General features: G+C 38.3%; 1 protein-coding gene across 5 annotated transcripts in view; it reads left to right on the forward strand.

Moving 5' to 3' along the window:
• Positions 1-7,927: 7,927 nt before the first annotated feature.
• LOC118228019 (glutamate receptor 2) overlaps positions 7,928-25,999 on the forward strand; it is a 36,369-nt gene continuing 18,297 nt past the window's right edge. For 3 of the 5 annotated variants that reach the window (XM_035419193.1, XM_035419190.1, XM_035419192.1), the window contains exons 1-3: positions 7,928-8,306; positions 8,586-8,726; positions 20,033-20,272. In XM_035419193.1, the coding sequence (XP_035275084.1) occupies positions 8,222-8,306; positions 8,586-8,726; positions 20,033-20,272 (466 nt within the window). In that variant the 5' untranslated portion in view covers positions 7,928-8,221. The remainder of the gene's footprint in view (positions 8,307-8,585; positions 8,727-20,032; positions 20,273-25,999) is intronic. The other 2 variants (XM_035419188.1, XM_035419191.1) reach the window with 1 other exon arrangement.

A 25,999-nucleotide genomic window follows, 5' to 3' on the forward strand; every position in this document is an offset into this window, starting at 1 on the left:
TAAGTTATTTTTCAAAGGAATAACGGTAGCACTTCACCCGTTATGTGAATTTGCTGACACCTAGGTTCAGACCACTGTTGTGCCGGCTCAGGGTGCATCCCATAAGCATCTACGATTTGAATTGAATGCCAGTTACGCTCTTCTGTGAACATCCAAATATGGGTGGGTGTGGACTGAATAGGGTGGGTCCACATTTAAAACAGGACGTGCTCCTCCCCTTGACTTACTGTACTCAAAAATATTTTTATTTCTTTGTCTGTGAGCCATATGTCACAGCCAAATACACATTTACATACATACACACACCGCACGCCTACCTACCAACCTGCTGATGCCAGAGCACATCGGTCAAGCAGAAGAAATTACAGTGCTCTACCAATTGCAATGAAAATAGTGTACTAATACTTTGCTCAAGGTATTTCTTATATAATTATATACATATATAATTTCTTCAGCATTTACAATTGGCTATTATTTTGATTCATCCATTATTTACAGTTCATTTTTTTCAGTTCAGAAACATGGACCAAGACTTCAGAATTTAATATCAATGTCACCCTCACCCATGTTTTTTCAAGAACCTGTGTTTTCCTACAATATTGTACTTAGTAGCAGTAGAGTAGGTACCCTATAATAGGAATAGGAATAGGGAATAAAAGGTTTGGTGATCGCATGTAACTACAAAGTGGATATATATAAAATGATATTATACATTAACATATATATTTTTTAAATATGAATCATTTCAAGTAGTATTTCATTCCCTGCCATTATCCAATATATTAACATGTAATATATTTACATTTTTTTTAAACATATTTTTTGCATAATGTATAAATTCACATATTGGCACAATCCTACCAGCAGTACAAGCTCTTTACTTTACCCAATCTGTCCAGGGATGTGTGGTCAAAATCTGTCCAAAAAGATGTTCTGTTAAATCACATCTGCTTTTCCCTGCAAAAGGTCGGTTCATACATTTGAAACTCTGTTTGCACCACGGTCCACAGAACATCTTAAGTTTTAGGCCGGCTGCTATGGCAACAGACATTGAGATTAGATTTCTGCAGGCGGCCCATTCTGTCCCCATGGAGACTTCACCACAACATTACAGCGAGGTACAGACTGAGCCCAGCTCTGGTGATGTGTGAATTAGACATACAGGTATTATACCGAATCAAACATCAGATATGAAAAATAATAACTACCGTCTTTGTTAAAGTTCTGGTTTTAAATGTTGTCAGATATTCCAGTTGTACAATATTGTTGGCAGGAAACACGCATACATTGATTTGCTGTAAGTAGCCTCAGTAATGTAAGTAGCCTCATGCAGTAACCGCAAAGATAATAATGACTACAGCAATAAGGACTGCTGAAGCCAGCATGCTTTTGAACACACTCAAGCTCTACAGTGCCCTCTGATGGAGACCTCCTAAACTGATGTTTCAGAAGAGATGACATGCCTACATCATTTTACTGGAAGCATACTGCTGAATGAAATTTTCAGTGATTTGAATGACACTTGAAATTTAAATTATATTTAAATGAATTGTAAATAAAATGTTTAGCATTTCCTTCATCTTGCCTAAAAGAGCTATGGAATGGCTAAACAAGAGCACACAGGAGCTAAGAGACAATACGGCATTTTGTGCCTCAATTACTGTATTGAAATAAATGATGTTACTGTATACATGTAAATAAAAACATGACTGTTCAGTCAGATCACATCGCCAGGAAGAAGTTGACATGAAAGATGGACAAGGAATATAGCAACCAAATGTGTTGTGCAATGCTGAATGTAATGAATCTCTGTTAGGCTTTATAAGTGATGAACTGCATGAAAATGTGAAGTCTGAAGTCATGCAGCTGATAAATTGCTGTATGTGTAAAAAATAATGAACAAATAAATAAAACATTTCTGCCTGTAAAATATTATTTGGAAATGTCACTGTGATATTATACCTGATATCACAGACAGAACAAGAAAACTGAGGTGAACTGTGGCTCAGATCCCAAATGTTTTCTCTCTCTCGCTCTCGCTCTCTCTCTCTCTCTCTAAAGAGGTAGGTCGTATTCAGGGAGAGAGCTGTTTCCATAACAACAACCAGCTTCTGTTGCACTTTTTGAAAATGTAGCCAATCGTCCAACTAAAGCGCGAGCTCTTGATGTGATGATTCACCCCACGTGGACAAGCATTCCGACCCTGCAGGTGTCGGTTGTGACCTAGAGTCCTGTGGGTTGATTCAATCATAACTGACCATCGAGTCACCCACACACTGTTTGTGGTGTATGTGTGTGTGTGTGTGTGTGTTTGTGCGCGAGTGAGTGGGCCATTCTATGGTCAGTAATGTATGCGCCATTTTTGTCATACATCTTCACATGTCATGTACCATCAAATCTACACTTCAAATAAGATTTAAATGTGCATCGGTTTTCATCAGTTCATCAGAGTCCAGAATGGATCCAAATGCTTTATGTCAGTGTAAATGGTACTCTGTCAGACCTGAACATTGAATTATGTCAGTGGAGGTTTGCCTCTGCCAAAACAGGATTTTCCTCTCACTTCTTTTCTCTTATTATTCACTCACCGTGTGAGAAGACTGAACTGAAAGAATTCTTATGTCTGTACTCTTACAGTGGAATATTGCAGGCTTGCTGTTTGAAGCAAAAGCAAAACCAAAGAGGGTGCATACTGAACTGTGTGGCAGTGGGTTGGCACTGAGTATCTCAGACACAGTGTGGAACAGTCACCCTGCAACAGACACATGTCCGAGCCAGGTGGCACTCAGGTTGCCCAGGAAGTCTGCCTACTCATGCCATGGAGATCTGGGTAACCTCCAGATCTCGATGGCCTTAATCCAATAATAATAATAATATTAATAAGTATTATTATTATTGTTATTGTGATTATTATTATACTTTTTATAATTAACTTTACTTTCAAAGTCCTTTAAAGGGCTTTACAAAAAACAATACAGAATAAAATGAGATTGAGATAAATTAAATTCAGACAGGAATGAAATAAGTAAAAATGTATATTATCTGAAACCTTTATTCTGTGAATTGTGTGAACTTGTTTTATTTATAATTTTTCTCTAACGCTTGACTCCTATAGATACCTTCATCCTAGGTACTGTACCTTGTCTCTGTCAGACATACTAATACAATGGCCTGTCAAAGTCTTATTTTCCACCAGATTATAGTTCTTATTTCAAACACGTTGCATTACTTCTTACAGTACATATCCATGAGGGATTTTTTCAGCAGTGGAAGTAACAGTGGTGGGCATCGCAATCTGTTTCAATGCTGTTTTAAACCAGGAATCTTAATCATTTGATTGGCTGATCTCCCAGATATACTGTATCGCAGCAGAATGAGCCTAACAAAACACATATGCTTTGATGGACATTTACAAACATATAAACATAAAAACTTGACCAACATATAAGCTTCAGCCAAGTTTCCAATTTCTAAAATATGTAGGGTGAAGGACAAAGAAAGTATTTTGTATCCAGTCAATCAAAGTTTAAACAAATCATTGAACACCCAGATGCAATTAACCTTCCATTTCCCCGAGGTAAAGATAAGATAATGAACAAACAGAGTGTTTACTCCTTTTAAACGGAAAGAGCAAAAAAAATGGTACCGTTCAAGGACTGCAACTATTTATGCCATTGCTTCAGAAGAGCTTTTCAACCAGTCAGTCAGTCTGTCAGTCAGTAAGTTTGTCATAAAAAAAAAAAATCTCGGGATGAAGGGTGAGGATCCAACAATTACACCAGAACTCCATTTTCCAAAGCAGAGTGGCAACAGAGACGAAGGGAGAGAGAGACAGAGAAAGAGATGGAGGTTGGAGACTTTAACTAAATCGATGCTACAGCCACTCAGAGAAGTGTGAGTTGGGTTTATTCAGACTTGATCCTTCTTTGCAGCAGCACTGCATTTGATGAACAGACACTGCCACGCTGGTGTGGAACTAAAGCGTGGGCCTATGACCTGGACCGGTCTTCTACTACCATATGCCATGAGGGACTGCACTGTTTTGCTTTATTAAAGATGGAGCATCTCCATTATTTTATTCACTTCAGTCTCATGTGTGATGTGTACTTCTCAGCTTGTATGTGTGATATGGATTGCAATTTAGTTCAATGATATTTCTACGGCATGTGCAACATGAACTCCTCAGTGTGAACTGTATCAGGTTCAGCGAGTCAGTGAATACGGATTGTGTTCCCGATCGATGTGATACATATAAGGAGATTAAAGCAGGTGAACCCCACAGCTGCACAGCACGCCTCCAGACAAGGCTTGTGTTCGGCTTTCTGAGCCGAGGAACCAATTGTGTTGTGGTTCTTGCTCCTGGGGAGACAACATAAAAAGACTCAAGCACACACACACACACACACACCCACAGGTTCTATAAAATCTGCACACCCTTTCAAAATGTCTTGATGTATTGTTTTGTTTTTGGTGTCTGAAAGGCTGACAGACAAGTCTGACTTTTTTCTTTTTTCAGCTACTTTTTATTTTCAAATTATAACTTATAACCAATGACATCTCAACATGGTCTCATTGCCAACTCCTCATATATTTATTTGGCAGAAGCCTTCAAACAATGTTTAGTTTTATGACATCATTGCAGTTATTTTAGATTGTAATTTCAGTTATGGAATTAAGATTTGGGAAGATACACTGTTCCCTCTCGACCTTGATGTCGATATAACATGTTCTGCAACTTAAAGATGCTGAGGGGTTCTATTGAAGTCTGTGGGGATACCTTGAGTGTCCAGAAGAGACACCAAAGGACTCTTTCTGCCTGGTGTAGTGACACCGAGGACTTCTGCCTAAGTATCAATATATGACTTCAGAATGAGACCTGTTCGGACAAAGTCAAAAACAAGTCCCTCAATTTTTCGAAAAATAATTTTAAATGGAAAACTATCAATGTCTTAGTTGCAAAAGTCTGCAAATACTTTGTGGAAGCACATTTTGCTTTGATAACAACAGTGCCTACCAACTAATCACACCTAGGCTTTGCTATTTTCTCCCATTTGTCTTTGCAGTATTCTTCTTTGAGTTTGTGTTCACTCCAATTATGAGGGGCCTGCCTATGGACAGCTCTCACTAGGCCAGTCCAAAGATTTTCAATGAGGCTGAGGTCAGGGCTCTGAGTGGGCCATTCCAGGACATTGATCTTCCTTTTTTCAGCCATTCCACTGTAGATTTGGCTGCGTGCTTTGGATCAATTTTGTGCTGAAAGGTGAAATTCTACTTTAAGCTTTTTTTTTGGAGAGAGCAGGCTTTCCTCCAGAACCTGTTGGTATTTTACACTATAAATTTCCCCCTCTATCCTCAGCAGAGCCCCAGGACCCTACAGAAGACTAACATCTCCACCACGTAATGCCGCCACCATGCTTGACAGTACGGACTGCGTTCTTGGAGTGATGGGCTGTGTTCTCTTTGCGCCAAGCATATCATGTGAAATTAAGGCCAAATGTCTTGGGCTCGTCAGACTACACAAGACCTTTCTGCACGTGGTAACCTGAGATCATGAGTGTTTTCTTGTATACTTCAGATGGAACTGGCGGTTCTTTTTGGTAAAAAGTGGCTTCCATCCCGCCACTCTACCCCCCCAGCTCAGAATAATGGAGAGTGCATGAAATGAGTCATATGTGCATAGAGTAGATAAAGTCTTGGAGCTCTTTTAAGGTTGCTGTTGGCCTCTCGGTTGCCTCCCTGGGGAGCTTCCGCCTTGCATGGTCATACATCTTGGAGAGAACGTGAATGCAATGTAAGTACATTACATATGGACATTTAAAACTACATTTCTGAATGATTTATTTGGTGATCTGAGGTACTGTTCTGAAAGCTGAAAGAGTATACGATTTTTCATGCTAATGTTTTTCATAAACAAGACTGCGTAACCGTGGAAAGTACAGAACTTTTTTTTACTGTGTAATAAGTGATTGGAAGATGGGGAGGCTTCTTTTATTTTACTGCCATTTATTGCACTGAGTGCTGATCAGGGAATGAGTGGTGTTGTTGGCCAGAAATGAGTCTTTTGCAGGTGCTGACCTCAAATTTGCAGTGTGTTTGTGGCCCATTTTTTAATACATTGTGGATACTTGCTTTATTACCATCCTGTGGGTGCCAGTGCCCATACCACTAGGGGGAACAAAGGATAGGTTTACAAAGAAAGAGAGCACTAGAGGGCTCAATAATTGCAAAGGAATTGGTGGGCTAAGGAAGATCTTTACAGTTGATGACCAAAGAATTCTCACCATAATGAAGAAAAAAACCCAAACAGCTGTCCGACAGATCAGAAACACTCTTCAGGAGGCAGGCGTGGATGTTTCTATGACTACTGCCCACAGAAGGCTTTACAAACAGAACTGCAGAGGTTACACTGCAAGATGAAAACCACTAGTTAGCCCCAAAAACAAAATGGAGAGTTTACAAAGCTTGCTAAGAAGTCCCTAAAAGAGTCCTGGACAAAGTCATTGTGAATTACTGTAACACTGTTATTTTTATCATACGGTAGCAGTGTTAATTCAACTCTTAACAAATATCATTTGGTCCCACTCTAGAATGTGGGACCAAATGTTATCTGTTAAGAGTTGAATAAACACTGTTAGAGTTGAATTAATGATGGGCCTTTTACTGTGCAAGCCAAGGGGCTTTAGCTTGGGTAGTACTTAGTGGACCCAGGAACACCAGGCTGTAGTCATTTTGGTAAGCCAATTGGGAGCAGTCTTTCCCCTGGATGAGGTGGAAAAAACCACTGCAGCTGTGGGAACACTGTGTAATAGGAGTTGTCTTTCTGATGATTTGTTACACAAAGACGTTTACTGACATTGGTCTTTCATTATCCTAGTGTCCTTATCACAGTGGGAGAGGTCCTGCAATCCTGGTCAGATTCAGTCTCACACGCCAGCTATTGTATCATACTCCTGTTCAACTGGCTAAATTCCTGTTACCCTGGTCTTGGAGAAAAGCAAGGTAAGCTGATTTCTGTTTTGACCTTAAATTCGGTGATTAATTCAGACCCAAGAAACAAAATTAGGTGTTTATTGTGAAATAAACCACTTTAATTTCTTAATTAGCAATTAGGTTCTGCATAACAATAGAAATCAGTATAGCCTATGGCTCTCAGAACCAGGGATGCTGATTTCTAAGACAAACAATTCGCTCCTGGCCTCGTATGACATTTTATTAGGTTTTAGGTTGCCCTTCCAAACTCAAAATCGCTTTCAGATCGTTTAAGTTTAACAAATTTCAAACCAATGTGAGTACTTCTGAGCTTTGGCTAATGTTGACCTGTCCATGGTGCTGAAATCTCGTCTGGCGTGTTGAATCTGACCCTTCTTCCGAAAACGTGCAACCTTTCGTGGCCCTTATTAGGCCTCCTGGCAAAATATTAAACAAAACTGCTGACAAAATAAGAGCTTACGGTGAGATACATCTCCTGTCTTGCGCATTTATGTGAGTCTCACAAATTGTATTTCATTTAACTGCGTTTCTTCGAGCCTTCCTATTGATTAATAGGCATAGTTCAAGAGGTTGCGTTGTCTATGCCCTTAATGAGATTATACCGGCCTCTGACATTCTTTTAATTGACCGGAAAAGATTAGATAGCATGCCTCCCGCTTAACAAGGTATGCTCATGCATTCCTACATCTTAAATTCTTGCCAACACGTACGTTGTACATTTAGAAAAATGTTCAAATAAATATTAAATAGCTTGTGTGGATAAGGCACACTACACCCTTTTGGTTATGAAGAATTAATCGACAAGTCATTTCATTCTCGTATAGTGTTTCACAGAACGGATAAAATATTAGCTGCCAAACCAACAATGAACTAAATGAAGAGAGCTCGGGTTTGTTCGTGTTTTTACGTCCTCATTAACATTCCGCCCTTGTTCGTGATGCTCCACTGAAAAGAGCTCCACTGACTGACGGAAAGGAGTGCGGCGCCCTTGCGTGAGAGCGGAGGTACCGATTCAGTGGGACGGCACCGCAAAGGAGGAGAAAGACAAATCTGCATCACCATTCATTCACTGCTGGGACTGAAGCCACGATTTTTATCCCCGAGTAACCATCAGGCGGTTGATTTCGCAAGGGAAACGTCAATATGAATATGAAATAAAGAAAAACGACTGCTGGTGATAAAGCGGGATTATATTTTGTTTTGTTTTGATGTGGACTGATCCCGTTTGGAAATGAAAAATATTATGAATTTGTCCGCTTTTTTGCTTCTCATTTTCTGGGGACTGGCGTTTGGGGGCTCACCCAGTGTACAAATTGGTATGTGAAATATTGTATTTAGGAGCTAATAATGTGTTCTTACTATAAACACGACGTGGTTAGAATCTGATGTAAATACAATTTGGCGTTTATATGGAGCAAATCATGAAGATCTACTCGGTAATGAAAATTGCGCATCTCCATTCGAAATAATAACTACACTACTGAAAGGATAAAATGCGTTAGACAAATGTATTTTACCTAATGGAAATGCAGACAGGGCATATGTCAGAAGCGTATGTGTTCCATGCTGATATGTTTTGTGTCTCCTTCCCTTAGGGGGCTTATTTCCGAGGGGCGCCGATCAGGAATACAGCGCATTTCGAATAGGCATGGTCCAATTCGGCACGTCTGAGTTCAGGCTGACGCCCCATATCGACAATCTGGAAGTGGCAAACAGCTTTGCTGTCACCAATTGTTGTAAGTAACATATCCAGTCATTATAGAAAAGAGCAATAGAATGATCAGAAATGAGGAAACAGTGGGTCACCAATATTTGTTTTTATAGTCAGTTCAGCCCAAGAACACAACCCAGACCCTTGACTGCTTCAGACGTTTAATACCGAATTTACAGTGTGGACCTATATTAATGCTTGTGCAATAACTGGAATGAATACGTCCCTTCGCCATCACCAGTTGAAACCAATGGCATCGTCGACATGAATTTCTGCGAGTCGCGTGATATCGTGTGTACAATTAAATGTACAACTGCCACAATGTGTGGTTTTGCTCCATCCCATTTATGCACGCAACTTAAACAATCGTCATGCAAGAGATGCATGTAACACTAGCGTTTTGGTGAAACGATTTCCCGTACAAAGCGTCACAGTGACAAGCGTGTGGATCTTTGCATGACATTATGGGTTTACAGCTGTTACAAAAAATTGAAATCACTCTGTCAACTGGACCACTGAATCGTATTTCACTGAATCGGAATCAGGGGGAATTTGTTGCCCGAGTAACCATCACAGAAATGGCTTCCTTTGGCATACACGCAGACAATCTGTGCTACATAAAGGTATACTACATGTTATCATACGTGTAACGAGAATTGTGAAGCTTAGTAGTTTTGTCTATCTAAGAATTGTGACAATGTTTCATCTAGCGAAAAAATGTCTGAAGATATGCGAAGTCTGACAAACCATGTTGACAAATGGCAGTTTCTTAAACCTCTTTGCCCCCTCTCGTTTCAAGCGAGCTGACGAAGCGGCAAAAATTATCTGGTGCTGCAGAGGATTGCACATATTGAAGGGGTTTAATTAGCAATAATAATTTCCCTTGTGTTGCGATAAAGATGTGCAATTCGTGAGAAAAAGGGGAATATTAACGACATAAATGGAATGCGACGGAATACCTTGTTGCAGTGAGACCGGGCCGTCATGTAGAAAAAGAAAAAGAAAAAGAAAACGCTTCGTGAACAGTATTTCCTCAGTAACACCAGTTTCACTCGGTTAAGGCATAACCGCAATAATATTGACTGCCAGTGCTACCGTTTTCAGAAGCAGAATCTCAGGATGTATTAAACGTATTATTACTTTAGTTAATATGTTTATTAAATCAGCAGAAGTTAGACAACAAAAACACGGCTACGGTTACTACTAATGTTATGGAAATCTCAGAATTCGCCATTTTATTCTTCCCAAAAATGCTCCGTATTGTACAATGCTTTGCAATGACCACACTGTAACGAATAAACAACATTTCACATAGCAAACATAATCTATAATTTAGTGCCTCCGTCACCGTAAATAAAATAAAACGATGTGCGCTATGAATATTGATAGGATTTCGAGAGGGGGAAAGCACCTGGTGGTTCACGGATAAATCAAGTGAATCAAGCGCCTCGCGTCCGCTCAGTTGTAGGCCTTTTCCATCTAAGCTGGAGAGCAGCGGCTCTGCGGGCTTCACTGCACCATGTCATTGTATCACGGGGGGTGCTGATTCACGCAAAGAGCCCACGATGATCTCGCTTATGCTGGATCAGGTTGTTAAATACCGTGGTAACAATTCCTATGATGACAACGCCACAGGTTATTCAGATATGTGCGTGGCTCTGGGTATGTATTATTAACTAGGCTACGTAGGCTATTCACTTCGTTCATTATCTATATTTTATGCGAGCATGACCCACTTAAATCTTGACTTATTCCTTGTAGGTCTAACACATTTCGACCCACAGTAACCAGAACCTCATTACTGAACGTGTATTGGTAACAGCAAATGAGGCGTGCGGATGACTATTGTATCTTTTCTCGTCAGCGAATACCCGATCGACCGCCTGATTAAGGCAAACAGCACATTTTTAAAGAAACACAGTGCAGTCTGTTGTCGGTTTATTTGTAGAAAAATATGTTGTGTAGTTGGGATCATTTTATATTTGATTCGTTGTATTGTAGCCTATTTTCCTTGAGTATCTTTATAGTAACTCAAATGATACCCCACGATGATTAGTTTAATTCTCATGTTAGACGCATCTATATTAATATGTGCTTCTTTTGAAGATGCACAGGATAATGATATAAGCCTATTGTTAAACAAGGACTTAATTCTTCTGTCAATTAATCTCTAATCATTAGTGATTGACAGCTGTTTTGATTATAGTACTATATGAGATCCAATGTGTTAATATTTTTATGTACACTGAGTATATTAAAATTACCCGAACAATAGTAGTTAACCAATAGTGTGTGTGTGTGTGTGTGTGTGTGTGTGTGTGTGTGTGTGGGTGTGTGTGTATCTCGGGTATTAAGTGAGTACTGCAGCATTCACGGTGCCTTTTTCACTTTTAACTAATGAGCTCAAGCTTTGTCATTAGAATGCATACATACTATGACCAGCATGTAACAGCCAACATAACATTACGAAGGGTGGCAGGATAATAATTTTGACACAATTAGCACAGTATCATGTGACATATCCAATGAGGACAAGTCATGTATATTCATTATAATGCTTTATGCTAATGAAAGTCATCGCAATGTATTATGTAGTCCTCATTATGCAGTAATATATTCTGCAAGAGACCCACTTCAAGTAATTGTTACTCTGTAGCCTACTAATCATTGAATTGAAACATTGAACCAATCAGATGTGCTGTCTTATACTGATCACAGGGAACCAATCACAGACTTTGCCTCTTTGTAATGCAGTGCCATAGATGTCATCTATTTCTTCAGACCAATACCATCTGGTCATGCTAATTAAGGACATAGTTGGCAGTATGGGACATGAAACAACTTCTCTTAACATAATAATTGGAAAGAATGTGAAAGAAGAGGGACAGGAAGAAAGTGTATTGAAGTGTTGTGTATTGGAAAAAAAGAGAACACACAAACCTTGTCTCTTATGAATAAAAACCTGTGAAAACGGAGCAAAGCGTTCATCCTCCTGTAAACCACAAGAGCAATCAATGCTATACCTACACTGTAAAATGGCCAGTGTTAATTTAACTCTAACAGTGTTAATTCAACTACAAACAGATAACGTTTGGTACCACATTCCAGAATGGCACCAAATGTTATCTGTTTATAGGTTAATTAACACTGCTAGAGTTCAATTAACACTGGCCAGTTTAACAGTGCGTGCAAGCCTTTCATTGGGATACACATAGCCTGATGTCCCTCAGAATCTTGCCATTGGCCTGAACTGAATTCAAAAGGAAAGGCAGACCTTGGTGGGGTTTACTATAGGTATGGTATATGGGAACAATGGTGCACATTGTAGTTCTTATCAGCATTTGACACACCAGTGAGAGTTGACCTCATTATTTAAAGTGGACTTATGGATCAAGCAGCTCTCATTTATGGAGAATATATTACTTTCACTGTTTCATGTGTGTCTTTTCCGAAGTGCTCATTAGAAAGATTTGCCTGGAGGCTAAGGACCATATCGCTGACGGTTCCATGGATCTGCATCATCGGGCTGAGCAACAGCATGCAGATAAACAGTCCTTATATTTTTTGGCTGCTGAGTCATTTCTGCTTTTTAATTGCTAAAATAATTAGCCATCTTAGATGTCTCACTGTGTTTATGGTGATTTGAGTTCATTTATTTTTTGTACCGTATGGAAGTCAAAATTAACATAAAATTCAACAGAAATCTGTGAAAATGCATAGTTCTGGAAAAGCTGTTGGTTGTCTGGAACCTGGCGGCCATCTTCTCTCGCTGTTCCATGGCACTTACATAAAGAACCATTTAGCCATATGTCCAGTAGTTAACTGAACATTAACCCATACAGTAGTTGTGTTGTACAATGATATCATTACAGTATGTTATTATCATGCAATATCATTGTTATTCAAAATAAAATAACAATTTTAAGCAATTATTTTCAAATTTGTAAAGCGTCTGTCCTCTGAATATTCATAGTTTAGATACAGGTCAATGTTAAAATCAAACAGATGATCAAGGAATAACCTCTACAGATGAAGGATGAATAGCATAAATGGTGTTTTTTCATGAGTTCAAAAAAGCTCATTTTGATAAAAGAGGATTCAAAGACGGGTCTTTAACTTTTGAAGATGACTTTGACTTAGGATTTATCCTTCATTTCCATCCCCTGTCCTACTGAACCTTTTTTATTGATGTCAAGATGCAAGAGCTTTTGTGCTCTAGTTCACACGTGCTCTAGTTATACCTCTGCTAATAGTTATGCCAAACCAAAATATATGGTCTGGACATCACTGCAGGCACTTTTACATGAACTTCTGTCTGGGGATTTTATACACCTGTCTCATCATCCATTTTTAGATTTTTGCTGCGGTTTTTTTTTTTTTTAAGTGTTTCACTCGACTTAGCATGCTTATCCCTCCTGCGATATTGAGTTGCCTTGCCAGTGTGAGTAAAGGAACAGCTATCTGGCAGGCTTCATGGGGGCTCCAGAGAATAGTGCTGCCAAACAGTAGTTGGTCTCAATTTGATTTTCTGTGTAATTGAATTTCATTCAGTTCAATAGGGGTTTGAGGCTCCTGGGGTGGAATACAAGGTGGGTGTTTTCTTTGGTGGACATATCATCTGTTATATGATCTCAAGAAATCTATGTTACATTTTGTGAGACTGAAGACGGGAGAGCTCTGTATACAAAATCACACTGAGAGCTGTGTACCAATGTTTCATGCTAATGTTGCACTGTAGGTACATACAGGTTATCTCAAGATGAGCATAATTCAAATGACCTCATCTTGAGCAGTGCTGGCTTTTTTCCAGTTTAATTTTACTTTGTTAGAGCAGAGGTGTCAGGGGGCTGCAGTGTCGGCTGGTTTTCAATGAGTTTTGGCACCAGTGAGTAATTTAAATCACTGATTTTGTCAACTGAAATACCAATAAGTTAAATCATCAGTGAACATAAAATAACTGTTTAAAAAGATTAATATGCATATAAATGATAGCATTCTTAAAGAAAGATTGATTATTTTTCATTATGAGGGGTTATCTTAATTCATAATAATTTTGTGCATCACCGTTACCAGGCATTATTCAAATTCTGCAGAAGAGCTGAAAAGATGCTTGATCCATACACTTAAAGTATGTGCCATCCCATAAGATTTAGCTTGATGGTAATTGTGTTTATGTCCACATATAACGGTCCCCAAAAAGCAGTATTAGTGCTGCCTCTAATAGTGTGTTAATGTTGCAGAAGGGCTCAAACGAAGGGCGAGCTGCCATATTGCTTTTTATTGGAATCCGCCTCTCAGAGCACTGCATAGATTACTATAATGACAAATCAATGTTGCTGGCAAAATACTGCATTGACCTTTTTCAAATCATGTGTGGAACACAACCATAGATTTACAGTGTTGTAGAAAAGGTCAGAGGTACAATGTTTTCAAAAATGAGCAAACATAAATTGAAAAATGTGATGAAAAATATCTTTTGGTTGTTGTTTTTGTTATCATTTTCTGGCATTGCAATGCAGAAATGAGACTGGTTTTAAGTGTGAATTGGCAGTGTAAGCCACGCAGCCTGATTATATTGTCAGTGCTATTCAGTGTTATTGTTACAGCCCGAGATGGCGAAGGCAGAACCTTCTAGAGCAGTGAGCGAGCTTAATGGCTTATCGTTTTCGAATGGATGAATACTTGCCCATCCCCCAACAGAGGAGAAGCTTTCTGAGCTCTCTTGCCTGGAAGCGTTCCTTTCCATGCTATGGTCTCCTCTTTTTTTATCCTTTTTTTCGGTTGTTGTTGCGAGTATCAAGCGTGGTCACTCAAGGCACCGTCCAGTGTGGGACACTGGGGTCTTCTGTGTCCCCTCAGGGCAGCTGCAGGGGTGTGTGTGTGTATGTGGGGGGTGGGGGGGGAGGCAACCGGTGAGGTAAAAACACCCACAATGCCCTGCCTTCACCCCCATGATCCAAAACCATAGCACATACTCTCGCTGTGACAGCACAGTGTCATAATTGAGGTCCGTTAGGAAGTCTCTGGTGCTCGGTTCAGCTTCAGAACACAAATAATTAAATAAGGGACAAGCCTCCCCTGTGGTATTGGTGATTATTGATGCAGACTTAACGTGAACTCAGCTGTGGGAGAAGCACACTAAAAAGAGAACACAAGTGACACAATCCAGATAGGAAAAAAGGCTTGGTTGTATGAAGAATGTGACCGCAAGCGTGTTTTCTGGGGGTTCTTCCATTACTGGAGCTGTAAAAATAATCCATCTACACATTTTTAAGACTGTTATTCTGATATTGGCTCAGGTCCAAAAAATGTTTCTGAGAAGTGAATTAAGTAAATTCATTATAATTGACATTTAATTGCTGCTGTAAATGTGAAACTACATTTGTTTGTTATCAATAAAAATATGTAAAATAGGGCAAGAGGTGCTATTAGAAATATATATTGTAATACATTTCATAATTATTTATAACCTTACATTAACATCACCATCCTAATCATTATTATTGTCATTATCACCATCCTTGCTGAAAGGAATTGAATGTCACACAACACAATAAAATGTTCAGTGTTAATGCTATTTGTTAAGTAGAAAAGAGACAATATATATATCTATATCTATATATATATATATATATATATATATATATATATATATATATATATATTCAATATACTCTCCTTCATTTGAGCATATGAAGTCTTCATAAGCAACACATAGCACCTTCATAAGCACAAATAGTATGTGAATAACTACACATTGTCACATCATATGGTATTTCACAACTTAAGCAGGAAGTGGCATTACCATGACATAGTATCAAGTGATGTACGGAATTTGCCTAAGGTCATTGACCTAAGCATTTATGAATACTTACGTGGTACTTATGGAGTAGTAGTACTAAGTGGATATAAAGCTTTAATTAAGGATAATTCTCAGAACATTTGACCAAATCTTCTCGATCAGGGCAAAATGTACAATAATCAGAGGGATATAGCCAAGACTGAACATGTTGTGGTGACGAGTTTCCTCTCCACCTGATCATGACAAAACTTTACAAAGGAGCGCACAATAAGGCTTTTTATGGACGCATTCCATTTTCAACATTTAAGAATCGTGTCTGTGCACACTCTGGAGGATCCTACCAATAAATAGCAAATAACAATACCGATTTAACCTCCAACATGGCAACTTTTTTTGCTGCTGAAGAAGGAAGGGAAGAGGTGCTCAGCACTTTTCTTTTAATGAAGTCTGCAGTCAGAGCTCAATCAGACGCATTAACCTTGAAATGCTGAACTGCGGGGTCATGCGGGGTTAATGGCAACCCTCCCCGCTACGTACACGTGTCACGTGGAGCAGTAACACAGACCCTTTTCCAGACTGCCGTGGAAGTTTGCTATTCAAAATTCACGGCGCTAATTAGGGGAGCATGCAGCAATGCACTAGTTTACATAAATAATCGAGAACAGAATATCCAGCCGCAGAGGGAGTTGTGCGTTTGGGAACGGGGGGAAGTGGATGATTCGATGAAACTTTCATGATGTGCATTAGTGAGGCAATGTCTTCGTACACAAGGGGCCGCACTGAATAACGTAGCTTTCCTTCTCCATTTGAATTTTAGCCGTCGACATCCTCAGACAACTGATTTAGATGACATAGTTTTACTCTTAAATTTCAAGTTCCAGTTCATCATCAAGCCTTGCTATGGGGAATCACTATGCAAACAGATAAGCAGGGCTTGTTTTTTTCTTTCAGACAATAAAGAAATGAGGACACCTAAGTAGAACACCTAAGTATACCTCTGTGCTGTTTGTCCCTGCAGAGATAGAAGGCAATGCAGAATTCTGGGGGTGGGGTATACACAGTTATTTTACATACCGTGCAATGGTTTGTCGAATCTATTTTCAGAAACTTTATTTTTTGAGTTCCTGTCAACTTCTTACTGAAGTAAATTCTTCATGTATGTTGTACTGTAGAAGACAGGTTGATGTTAATCATAGATGATGAATTCCACTGTGTTCACAGCATTACTCCAGAGTGTCTGGTGTGTGTGTGTGTGTGTGTGTGTGTGTGTGTATTTGTTGCGAGCTTTTGGTGGGCCGTTCAGGTTGAGGGTAGAGATGGTGGGCAAAAGTGTTAGGAACACCTTTGTTGAGGTATTTGAAAAATCCACATGATTGAAAGGATTATAGCTGATGAGTTAACAAATGTTGCAAATAAAGCATTTTGCACTGTTTAACACTGAACAGTAAAAGTGAGAACATTTTAGCAACATTTCAAAGGATGGAATTAGTCATAGGGGTTCTTCAGGGCACCTGCTGTTTTTAATGTCAGCAAGTCTCTCTGGTCATCAGTTCGAATTTCGCATTTTAAATAAAATGTCACTTTTGTCAGCTATTCATGAATCGATAAAATAGGAAACAAACAACATCCAATAATATACCATACAATAAAAATGAAAAAAATATGTAATATGCACCATAATTCGCATAACTTTCTTATATTCTGCTAAAAAGACGGCAACTGTAACATGTCTTTTTAGAAGAAAGGATGACTTTCAGCTGATTATTAGCAACAACAGCAAGTCAACACTGCTGTAATTACCAATGCACAAAAGTAGAGACAATTTCTTCTAAAAGGTTAGCAGCTGCAAGTAAATCTTACCATTATCCATGGTTTGATTTTTACAGGAAATGAGATATTGTTTTAATTTCCATAAACCAAATGCATTCCCCAAGTCAATAAAACTCGATGACACAAAAATTTCATCATTAAATTAATGAGGAATTTGACAAATGTGCTATATGCAGAGCTCTAACCCAGTGGTATTAATCAAAGGCCTGAATCAATCATAGTTGATATTTTTCCCCTTGTTGTTAAATGATCTCTTGGGATACGCATTTGATTTTCTTCCTGGCTGCTGTGGTGCAGTCTGTTTAACTCCTTGTGAAAGTAGAGCAGTTTGAAATGCTGCAGTGCAGACGTACTGGCATCTGAGAATCCCAAAACCAGAGACCAGAGACTGTTTCTAAATAACTGACAGAGAGAGAGAGAAAAAGAGAGAGAGAGAGAGAGAGAGAGAGAGAGAGAGAGAGAGAGAAAGAGAGAGAGAGAGAGAGAGTCAGCTCAGTACAACACCTCAAGCACACCTTCAATTAGAGTGAACCAAATTATCAATCACCTTAAAAACTCTTATTTGGAACCATTGGCATACAACTATTAAAATTCAAAACAAACTGGAATGTTACCAGGCCCTAATCCGAAAATATAATTTTGTAGAATATCTAGTCACCATTAAAAATTCAAAACAGTGGGAGATCCTGGCCAAATATCAGTGATCACAACCTGGCCATTGGAAAACCTATGGGAGACAGGTACAAACAGAGATTCATTTATTTTTATATTATACATATTATGATGGAATTCTTTAAAAATATAAATTATTTTCCCCAAATCCAAAATAGGAGTGATAATGAAAAATTATCTGCAATATTAGGAGAAGGCCCTACAGCCCTACAAGCAGCCAGACATTTAGCCACATGCCACAGGCTGAGGGACATAGAGAACACTCTCTTCATAAAACATATATATTTAACAAATTTATTTATTTACAATTGTTATCTTGTTCATCTGTTTTTTTTAAGGAAATATACCATAATTACTCTTTTTCTAAAACCTGTACTATACATATTTGTTTATATTAGAATAAATGTGATGTCATTTTTGTTATGTTCTTCACACTTTAATTGATGTTATTTGTTTCTTTTTTTACACTGTGTGAATGTTTATCAGTATTACTGTTATTGTTATTAATGAAAATTGAATTGAGAGAGAGAGAGTGTGTGAAAGAGAGAGATGTAGACTTTATGCTGAACTACTGCAATAAATACATCTTCCATGAACTCATCTATTTCACAGACTGACACTTCTAAAAATCTTAAATCTTTAGAGTTAGGAAGTCAGTCAGACCCTGGCATTCCAGAATAAGATAATATTTAGCACTGACAAATTTTATGTTTGACATACGTATATACTGTATATCTATGTTACCAGAATTTAAATGTGTCAGACCGGCTTGTATATCTTCATAACCTTGCCTCCTTCATGTCCTGTACTGCATATTGATGCTCAGTACATAAAAATGGCTCATACCATGAACATGATTCATTAAAACAAAAACTCAATGTTAACAGGGTTAGCAGTGTGCTACAGGTATCCTTTTCTCATTTTGGATGCTAATCATATTGAGTTTAACATATAATTTCTGAAGCTATTGAGCTATTTTGCATGAAATTTCAGTTCCGCCATGTTTAATAATTTATATATTAGCAAAGACATCTCCCAGAAAATTCTATGTGGTCAAAGTAGAGAATATTGTCATGAACCTCTTGACAGAATGACACGACAAGTTAAGTTCATTTTAAAGCAGCATTAAGAATGCATATTCTCCAGGTGAGACAGTTGGCCCAGTCCATAGGGCAGTGGTCTCTGAGACCAAATGCAAATCATCCACAATCGCATGGGTACAATCCTGCTGTGACCCCTTCTCTATCGCTTACCCTCTGTGCTTTCTACCTGTCAGAATAAAGGCATCGTTTTCTCAACTTTTTTTTTTTTTTTTTTGTGAAATACTCAAAAGGTCATATGAAAGTATTCATGAAATTAGAAAAGATCCATGCAACCTTCCATCAAGTTTATTTATTTAAAGTTTGTATGTCAAAAATAAGAATAATTCCAACTTAAAAGGCCATAACTTCTTGGCATTTCTCCACAGTGCTCATAATGTGGCAGCGTTGTCAAAATCTGAAGTTTTTACACAGGCCTAAATCTTCGTTAATATCCAAAAAATTGGACAATTCATTCATAGTATGCAAATGAGCAGGTCTCCACCAGCTGTGCTAGAAAAAAGAAACGCAAGCATATTTTATATAGTGCTTAAAATAGAAAAAAAACTCATTCTTTCTTATACTGGTCAAAATTAATAATTTTGTTAATCAGAGTAGCATTTTCAATTGATTGTATCACAAAATGTCTATTCATTGTGAAGAATACAGTAAACAAATATTTCACATACAATAATAAAAACGTTTGTAAAATGTTTTAATGCATATGTGGATTTAATTAAATGATTTATGATGACTAATAGTGTTACTGATCAAAACTGCGAATGATATTTGTTCATTTCTCAGAGCTGTTTCAATATTTGTGTGCTTCACCAGTGCATTAACTATGATGGTGATGACAATGTCAGTGGTGAAGATGATGTTGTTGTTTTTTCGTTTTTTTTTTTTTTTTTTACTTCCTCGCTAATCATTGTTTTCCTCTCTTTTTAGTCTGTTCCCAGTTCTCCAGAGGAGTTTATGCCATTTTTGGATTTTACGATAAGAAGTCTGTCAACACGATAACGTCGTTTTGCTCAATGCTACACGTCTCCTTCATCACACCAAGCTTTCCCGCCGACGGATTGCAGCAGTTCATTTTACAAATGCGGCCGGACATCAAGGGACCACTTCTTAGCCTGATTGAGTACTACAAGTGGGACAAGTTTGCCTATCTGTACGACAGTGATAGAGGTAAGTCAATGGGTTGCAATATAAGCCTTGTAGCATAGCCACTAAACATCACTGTCAATGGGTTACAAGACCAAAGTAGATGCTGTTTTTCAAAGTTTCTGTGTCCAAGAATATTTCATAGTTTGGCCCATATTAGGCCCAGTTTGGTACAGAAAATAAACCGTTCTGTGTTGTAAGCACCGTGCATTTCATCGTACTTCATAACTTTGGTCGCTCTCAGACTTTCATAGAGGAGAGGCTGTGATAGCACAAATTTATGCCACGGCAAATGATGGCCCTCGTGGTCACATTTGCTGGAATCACGCTATGGCTGGCCGGTTGGTGTTTGCAGCCGAATTAGATTACGGAGCACTCAGATGTGATTTTCCGCTCAGTTCCGTGACGACTGTGGGGAATACAAGGGGAGATTCTGCTGTTCACGACGTTAAGAAGTCCTCGCTCTGAGGTCGCTTACCCTACATTAACTCAAAATATAGACAAAGAAGGGTAAAGCGCCGATGCCTGGACCGTGTCATCTCTAACAGAATGAAATGCAGTATCGATTCATAAAGATATTAAGGCACGAAGGGTAGCGCACATGAATAAACTCAAATAAAGAGTCAGTATTTTATGAATGGATGGGAATCCCATGGACGGGATGGGAGTTACATTTCCTCACATTTCTGTTGCCATAGCCTTCTGTCGTAGAATTTTCCATTTTAGGTAATCTGAGGCACTCAGTTAAAAAAGTGCTATAATTGGTGTGATTACCGAAACAATGATTGTGTGGAAGTGCTGATGGTAAATGTTATGATACCTGCATGTGTGTGACTGGCTAGGAGTGATTGGTTGATGAAGTTTAGACAAGATGATGAAGTTGAACAAATAAGCGATGGTTGAAGAGAGTTCAAAAGGACTTAAGATTTTAAATAAGCACCCAATCAGGTTTTGCTATTTGTTTTTTAGCTTAGTTAATTGTTTTAAAAAAGCTGTGCAGTAAATTATTTCTTGAATAGAAATGAAATGGCCATGATATGGTAGTTAGGAGTCTTATCTTCCTGATACCCAATGGAAACATATTTAAGTATTTATTTTTGTATCTTGGATGACAAGCACATGTTGCAGTGAAAATAATTTCATAAATGATTTTATTTCATGCTTGTTGAATGCCCCTTGTAGTGTACAGTAGGTTTCAGCTTAATATAATATATGGTTCTGGAGATTAAAACCATAGACTCGTGTCCCCTACAGGGGACCAAAACAAATTTCCGGGTCAAAGGAGGATATCAAGCAATCTCTGTTAACATGCCAAAAACATTTGCAAAACATTTGTTTCTTGCACAATACATTGAATTCATGCATTGAATTGGATACTATTATATGATTGTTTTTAATAATGTATGAAACGTTATATTCTGAATTGGCTGAAGTGGTATCCAGCTCTGCTAATTTGATATTTTGTACATCTATTGAGAGCTAATTATTGATTTTGTAATTCCTCAGCCTCGGCCTGGTCCTACTGAGTTTACTATCGTATGGGCTTAGACATTGAACTCCAGAAATATAGTGGAAAAACTAAAGGGAGGCTTGGAAAAACAAAATAAAAGGTCTATACTAGCATGTCGAGGCAAACAATACATGTTTACTGGAAGAAATATTTATGATAACATTTGGATCTTTGAAAATATTACTTTTGGCAGCTATTTTTCATTTCTCCTTTCAGCTACGTTGTATGCCAGACATTAAATATAGTGTCAGGTCTTAAATGTATTATAAGTATGAAGTATTTAGTAATTCGTTTTCAGTGTTTTTGTGCACTGCTGGTATTTTCTCCAGCCCAGCAAAGAAGGAGGTCCAAAATACCCCACACAAAACGCCCATGCAGTCCAGTCCCTTTCAGAATCATGCCGGGTTTGTTTCCAGATATATTGTCCAAGGACAATCTATGAATCTATGAATCACCTCAAAAATGTGTGCTACTGCATAAATGTGGTGCCTCAGAAGCCCAAAAAAAGTTCAGTAACGTTCTCACGTATGTTGAATTCTACCGGGCGTGACGGTCAGGTCTGTATTCTGCTGGAGTTGCTGGCCTTATAAATTCCCAACTCCTTAGTCCTAGAAATGAAATCAGCCGTGACGCCCTGTTATCAGAAGAGACAGAACCTGCCCTGTGGGGAGTTTTCACCAACCACTGTGCACCCCCCCGTGCACAGTCATGTCTCAGTCTGAACGCACTTTAGAACAGACCAACATGCTCAGATAGAATGACTCATTTTTGTTTCAAAGCGACCCCTTTGATGTTTTTTTATTCCCTCGGGTAAACGCGTATTCATAATGAACGTGTGAAATGGGACAGGGTGTACAAAATCGCATATTTAATGCATAATATTCCTGTTTTTGAATATAAATCTAATATCCTCTAAGATGAGGTGAGTGGGGAAATGGAGGCCACCAGGGGGCTGTTTCCTGATTGGTTGTTTACAGGTGAACACCAAATTGAATCAGGGGTCTGCGTTTAACTTTAAAGTTGATTAGGAAAGGTAAATAAGTGTACAAAGACAAACCGCTGCAGTCTGATGAAGCCGACATTCCAATTGCAGACAAAATCAATGGTCCTTACTGCAATCTAACTAATTCTGTTTGGAAATACAGTACTGGGCATTGATTAACCTTTCCTGTGGTTGTATTCTCTCTTGGATACCTCAGAGACAGAACTAAATGAAAAGTGCTGAGGCAAAAAGGGACTCGTTTAACCCCCAGTTTCTCATAGTGAAACAGCGCTGATATGTTGTTTGTAGGTTGAGAAGGTCTGAGAAATACACTCCTCTCTTGTGTAATGGTGAGGCGAGCCACTTAACCACAGCATAATCACATAAAGCTTTATCTTGCATTTATAAATTGTTAGTTTACAAAGGCAAGTTGTGCAGTTTTTACTTTTTATTTCTTGAGTAAGGAACATTCAGCAACCGTGATTAAACTGAATCCTGAAAAAAATGTAAAATCTATTCAAATTAATCATTTGAATAATTCAAATATAAATTCAGTCAACAGCCAACAGTTAAAAATTTGTTTTTAAATAAACAGATTAGCAGTTTCACTAGATATAAACACAAATTATGATCCCTGTCCAAGCATTCTGCAGGACACCAGGTGTTGCAGCAATGAATCAAAATAACCATTGTCCTCATCATAAGAACACTAGTGACTAATGTTGAAGAGGTTACTTTCTTAGTTAACTTAGAGTTAAATGTTTTTAGTCTGTATCTTCAGCAATGTGCAATTACTTGTCTCCAGTCGTGTATAATGACTACATTTTAATGAATTCCGGGCTATAATTTGCCTGCTCTTACTGCTGTTTTGTTGTTTCATGTGGTTTGTTCATGGCAGAAAGGTTATTTCAGGAGAATATATAACCTAAGAAAATGACTTATCTGTAACATCTCTTTATGTATAAGCTCTAGGGGAAATGTATTTGTGTTTTGCCCAGTCAAGATTAACATAATGTGTGAACAAATTAAATGGAAACAGTATCTTTACGGAACGGGAGGCGTGAATGGCCATTGTGTCTCTGATTTAAGCACCTGTTGGACAATTCTTTTATCTGAGGCTATGCAAGAAACCATAAACTGATAAGATGCTTCAGGACCCAATGACGATATGTATTCCTTATCCTCATTGTTTCTCAGCATGATAATCTGATGTATCATCAGGTTAACAGTCCATTTTGGAACCAAGCAACAAACAGTAGAGGTGTGAATAAATTGTTACACTCAAGATATCTCATCGAGCAAGAAAAACAGCATTGAAATGATATTTATTTCCACTGAGGCAGTATGTATGTGGTAGTACCATGTGACTAATTATTTAGAAGAGTAATGCAGAGACTGACAAGAATTATAATCACATCATATTCATGTCTATATCCTGCTCCTTATTCAGTGCCAGAACATACAAATTGTGAAATAAAAAGGTGCAAGCAAGTACTTATCTGAATTCTGGGAAGAAGGAGGAGAACAGCTCCCGTTATTAACATAAAAAAACAACAAAAAGTAATTATTTTTACTGACAAAATCAGTTGCTATGCAATTATAGATGTCACGCATACAGGCACACTGACATACATCATGGTGCTTATCTGAATGTAAATCTGTAATGGATTATATTGTGCCTATGGATATGAATAAGATTTTTGTGTTTCATGTAGGCAATGTCCTATCTGCTTTTTCAATAATGCTGTTTTGAGAGTTTTCTTCAGTAGATACCACTACTGGATTTATGTCACGTATTAGTTTTAAGTATTAATGTTGTCAATCAATAATATGGTAGTTTCTTTGAAATCTGTTTTTACCCATGTTTTCCCACTGAGGGAATTTTAGTATTTCCCCTACTTGGAATGCCCAACGAAGTTTCCATGGTCACATCCCATGTCTGCAGCATCTTCAGTGGTACTGGTGGGCACACATGTCCTCCAGAGGTCATGTGATCCACTGCCACCTCTCTTCCCTTTGCAATCCACCAGCTGAGCTGCTGCGGCGTCTGCGCGGCCGACGCAGCTGCCGCGGGCAGATTTCAGGTGCCTGATTGGCTGCAGTGTGGCTTGTGAATGATGAGACAGGGGTTCGCCCAGCTGGGTAAAGCCTCTCTGGGCAACGATATGGCCTTGCAGGACTCCAAGGAACTGTCTGCTCTGGCTCCCATAAATCCCTTTTTTTTTCTTTCCTTTTTTCATCAATATTGCAGTGAAATACCTGTCAAAAATTTGGCATGCCTTTTTTCAGCACACATTTCAATAGTGGAATTCTCTATTGGATTTCCTTGCCACACTTTCTGCCCTCCTTCTCGGTTATAAAAGAACTAAGAACCGGGGGGATGGAAATGGAGGGGAGAGTACGAAAATGCAAAAAAGATTGCAGAAGCTTGTCAAAATCATTGCCCTATATATTATTTATTTGACAGGGACATTGTAAAAAATTTTAACTTGAATGTTAGATTACAGTACATCCAGAAAATTAAACCCGAATTTGCTTGGAGATACTCCTTTGAGTGCCTGAAGGAAATATTGCTCTTATAAATATTATTTATTATACAGGAAAAAATTTGGAAATGTCAGGGACGATGTAAAAACATCCTCTGTATTCAGTCGTCAGAGCATTTAACCATCTCAAGATTATTAATAATGTACGACTGCAATATTGCTTTTCTATATGTCACCAGGAAAAGATTTCTGTAAGTCTGCAGTTCAATTTGGAGATATTTGGCAAAAAAACGTGTGATTTGTAAGTTCCACAGTTTTGCGTCTTTTGTTTATATTGTTGACATCTGACCAAAGTGTATTTTAAAATTGAGAGGATTTGTTACTTACAGTATGTAAAGGCTGCATAATTAGGGGAGGGCTATTTTAAGAGCTGAGGAAGATCTTTTATTTTTATGTTTATTTTATGAAGGTACAACAATGGTTCCAGTATTTGATTTGATTTTTATCTAATACTGTTTTTATTTTAACACAATCAATTCAAATCAGAGGCAGCATGGTTATGAAGGTAATTACCATGTGACCACGACATTCCACCACAAATATTTTTGGCGCATAAGAAAAAAACTGTAAGGAAACAAATTACTGTGGAAAACATTAATATAAGGCAACCTTTAATGATGAAGTATAGTCACTGCCAGCCATTGTTCAGCTGAGTCACCCATATCAATCCCACCCACTCCCACGTGTACACAAACGTGGCAGTAGAAACACTT

Source organism: Anguilla anguilla, chromosome 5 (genome assembly GCF_013347855.1).
Source record: "Anguilla anguilla isolate fAngAng1 chromosome 5, fAngAng1.pri, whole genome shotgun sequence".
NCBI lineage: Eukaryota > Metazoa > Chordata > Actinopteri > Anguilliformes > Anguillidae > Anguilla > Anguilla anguilla.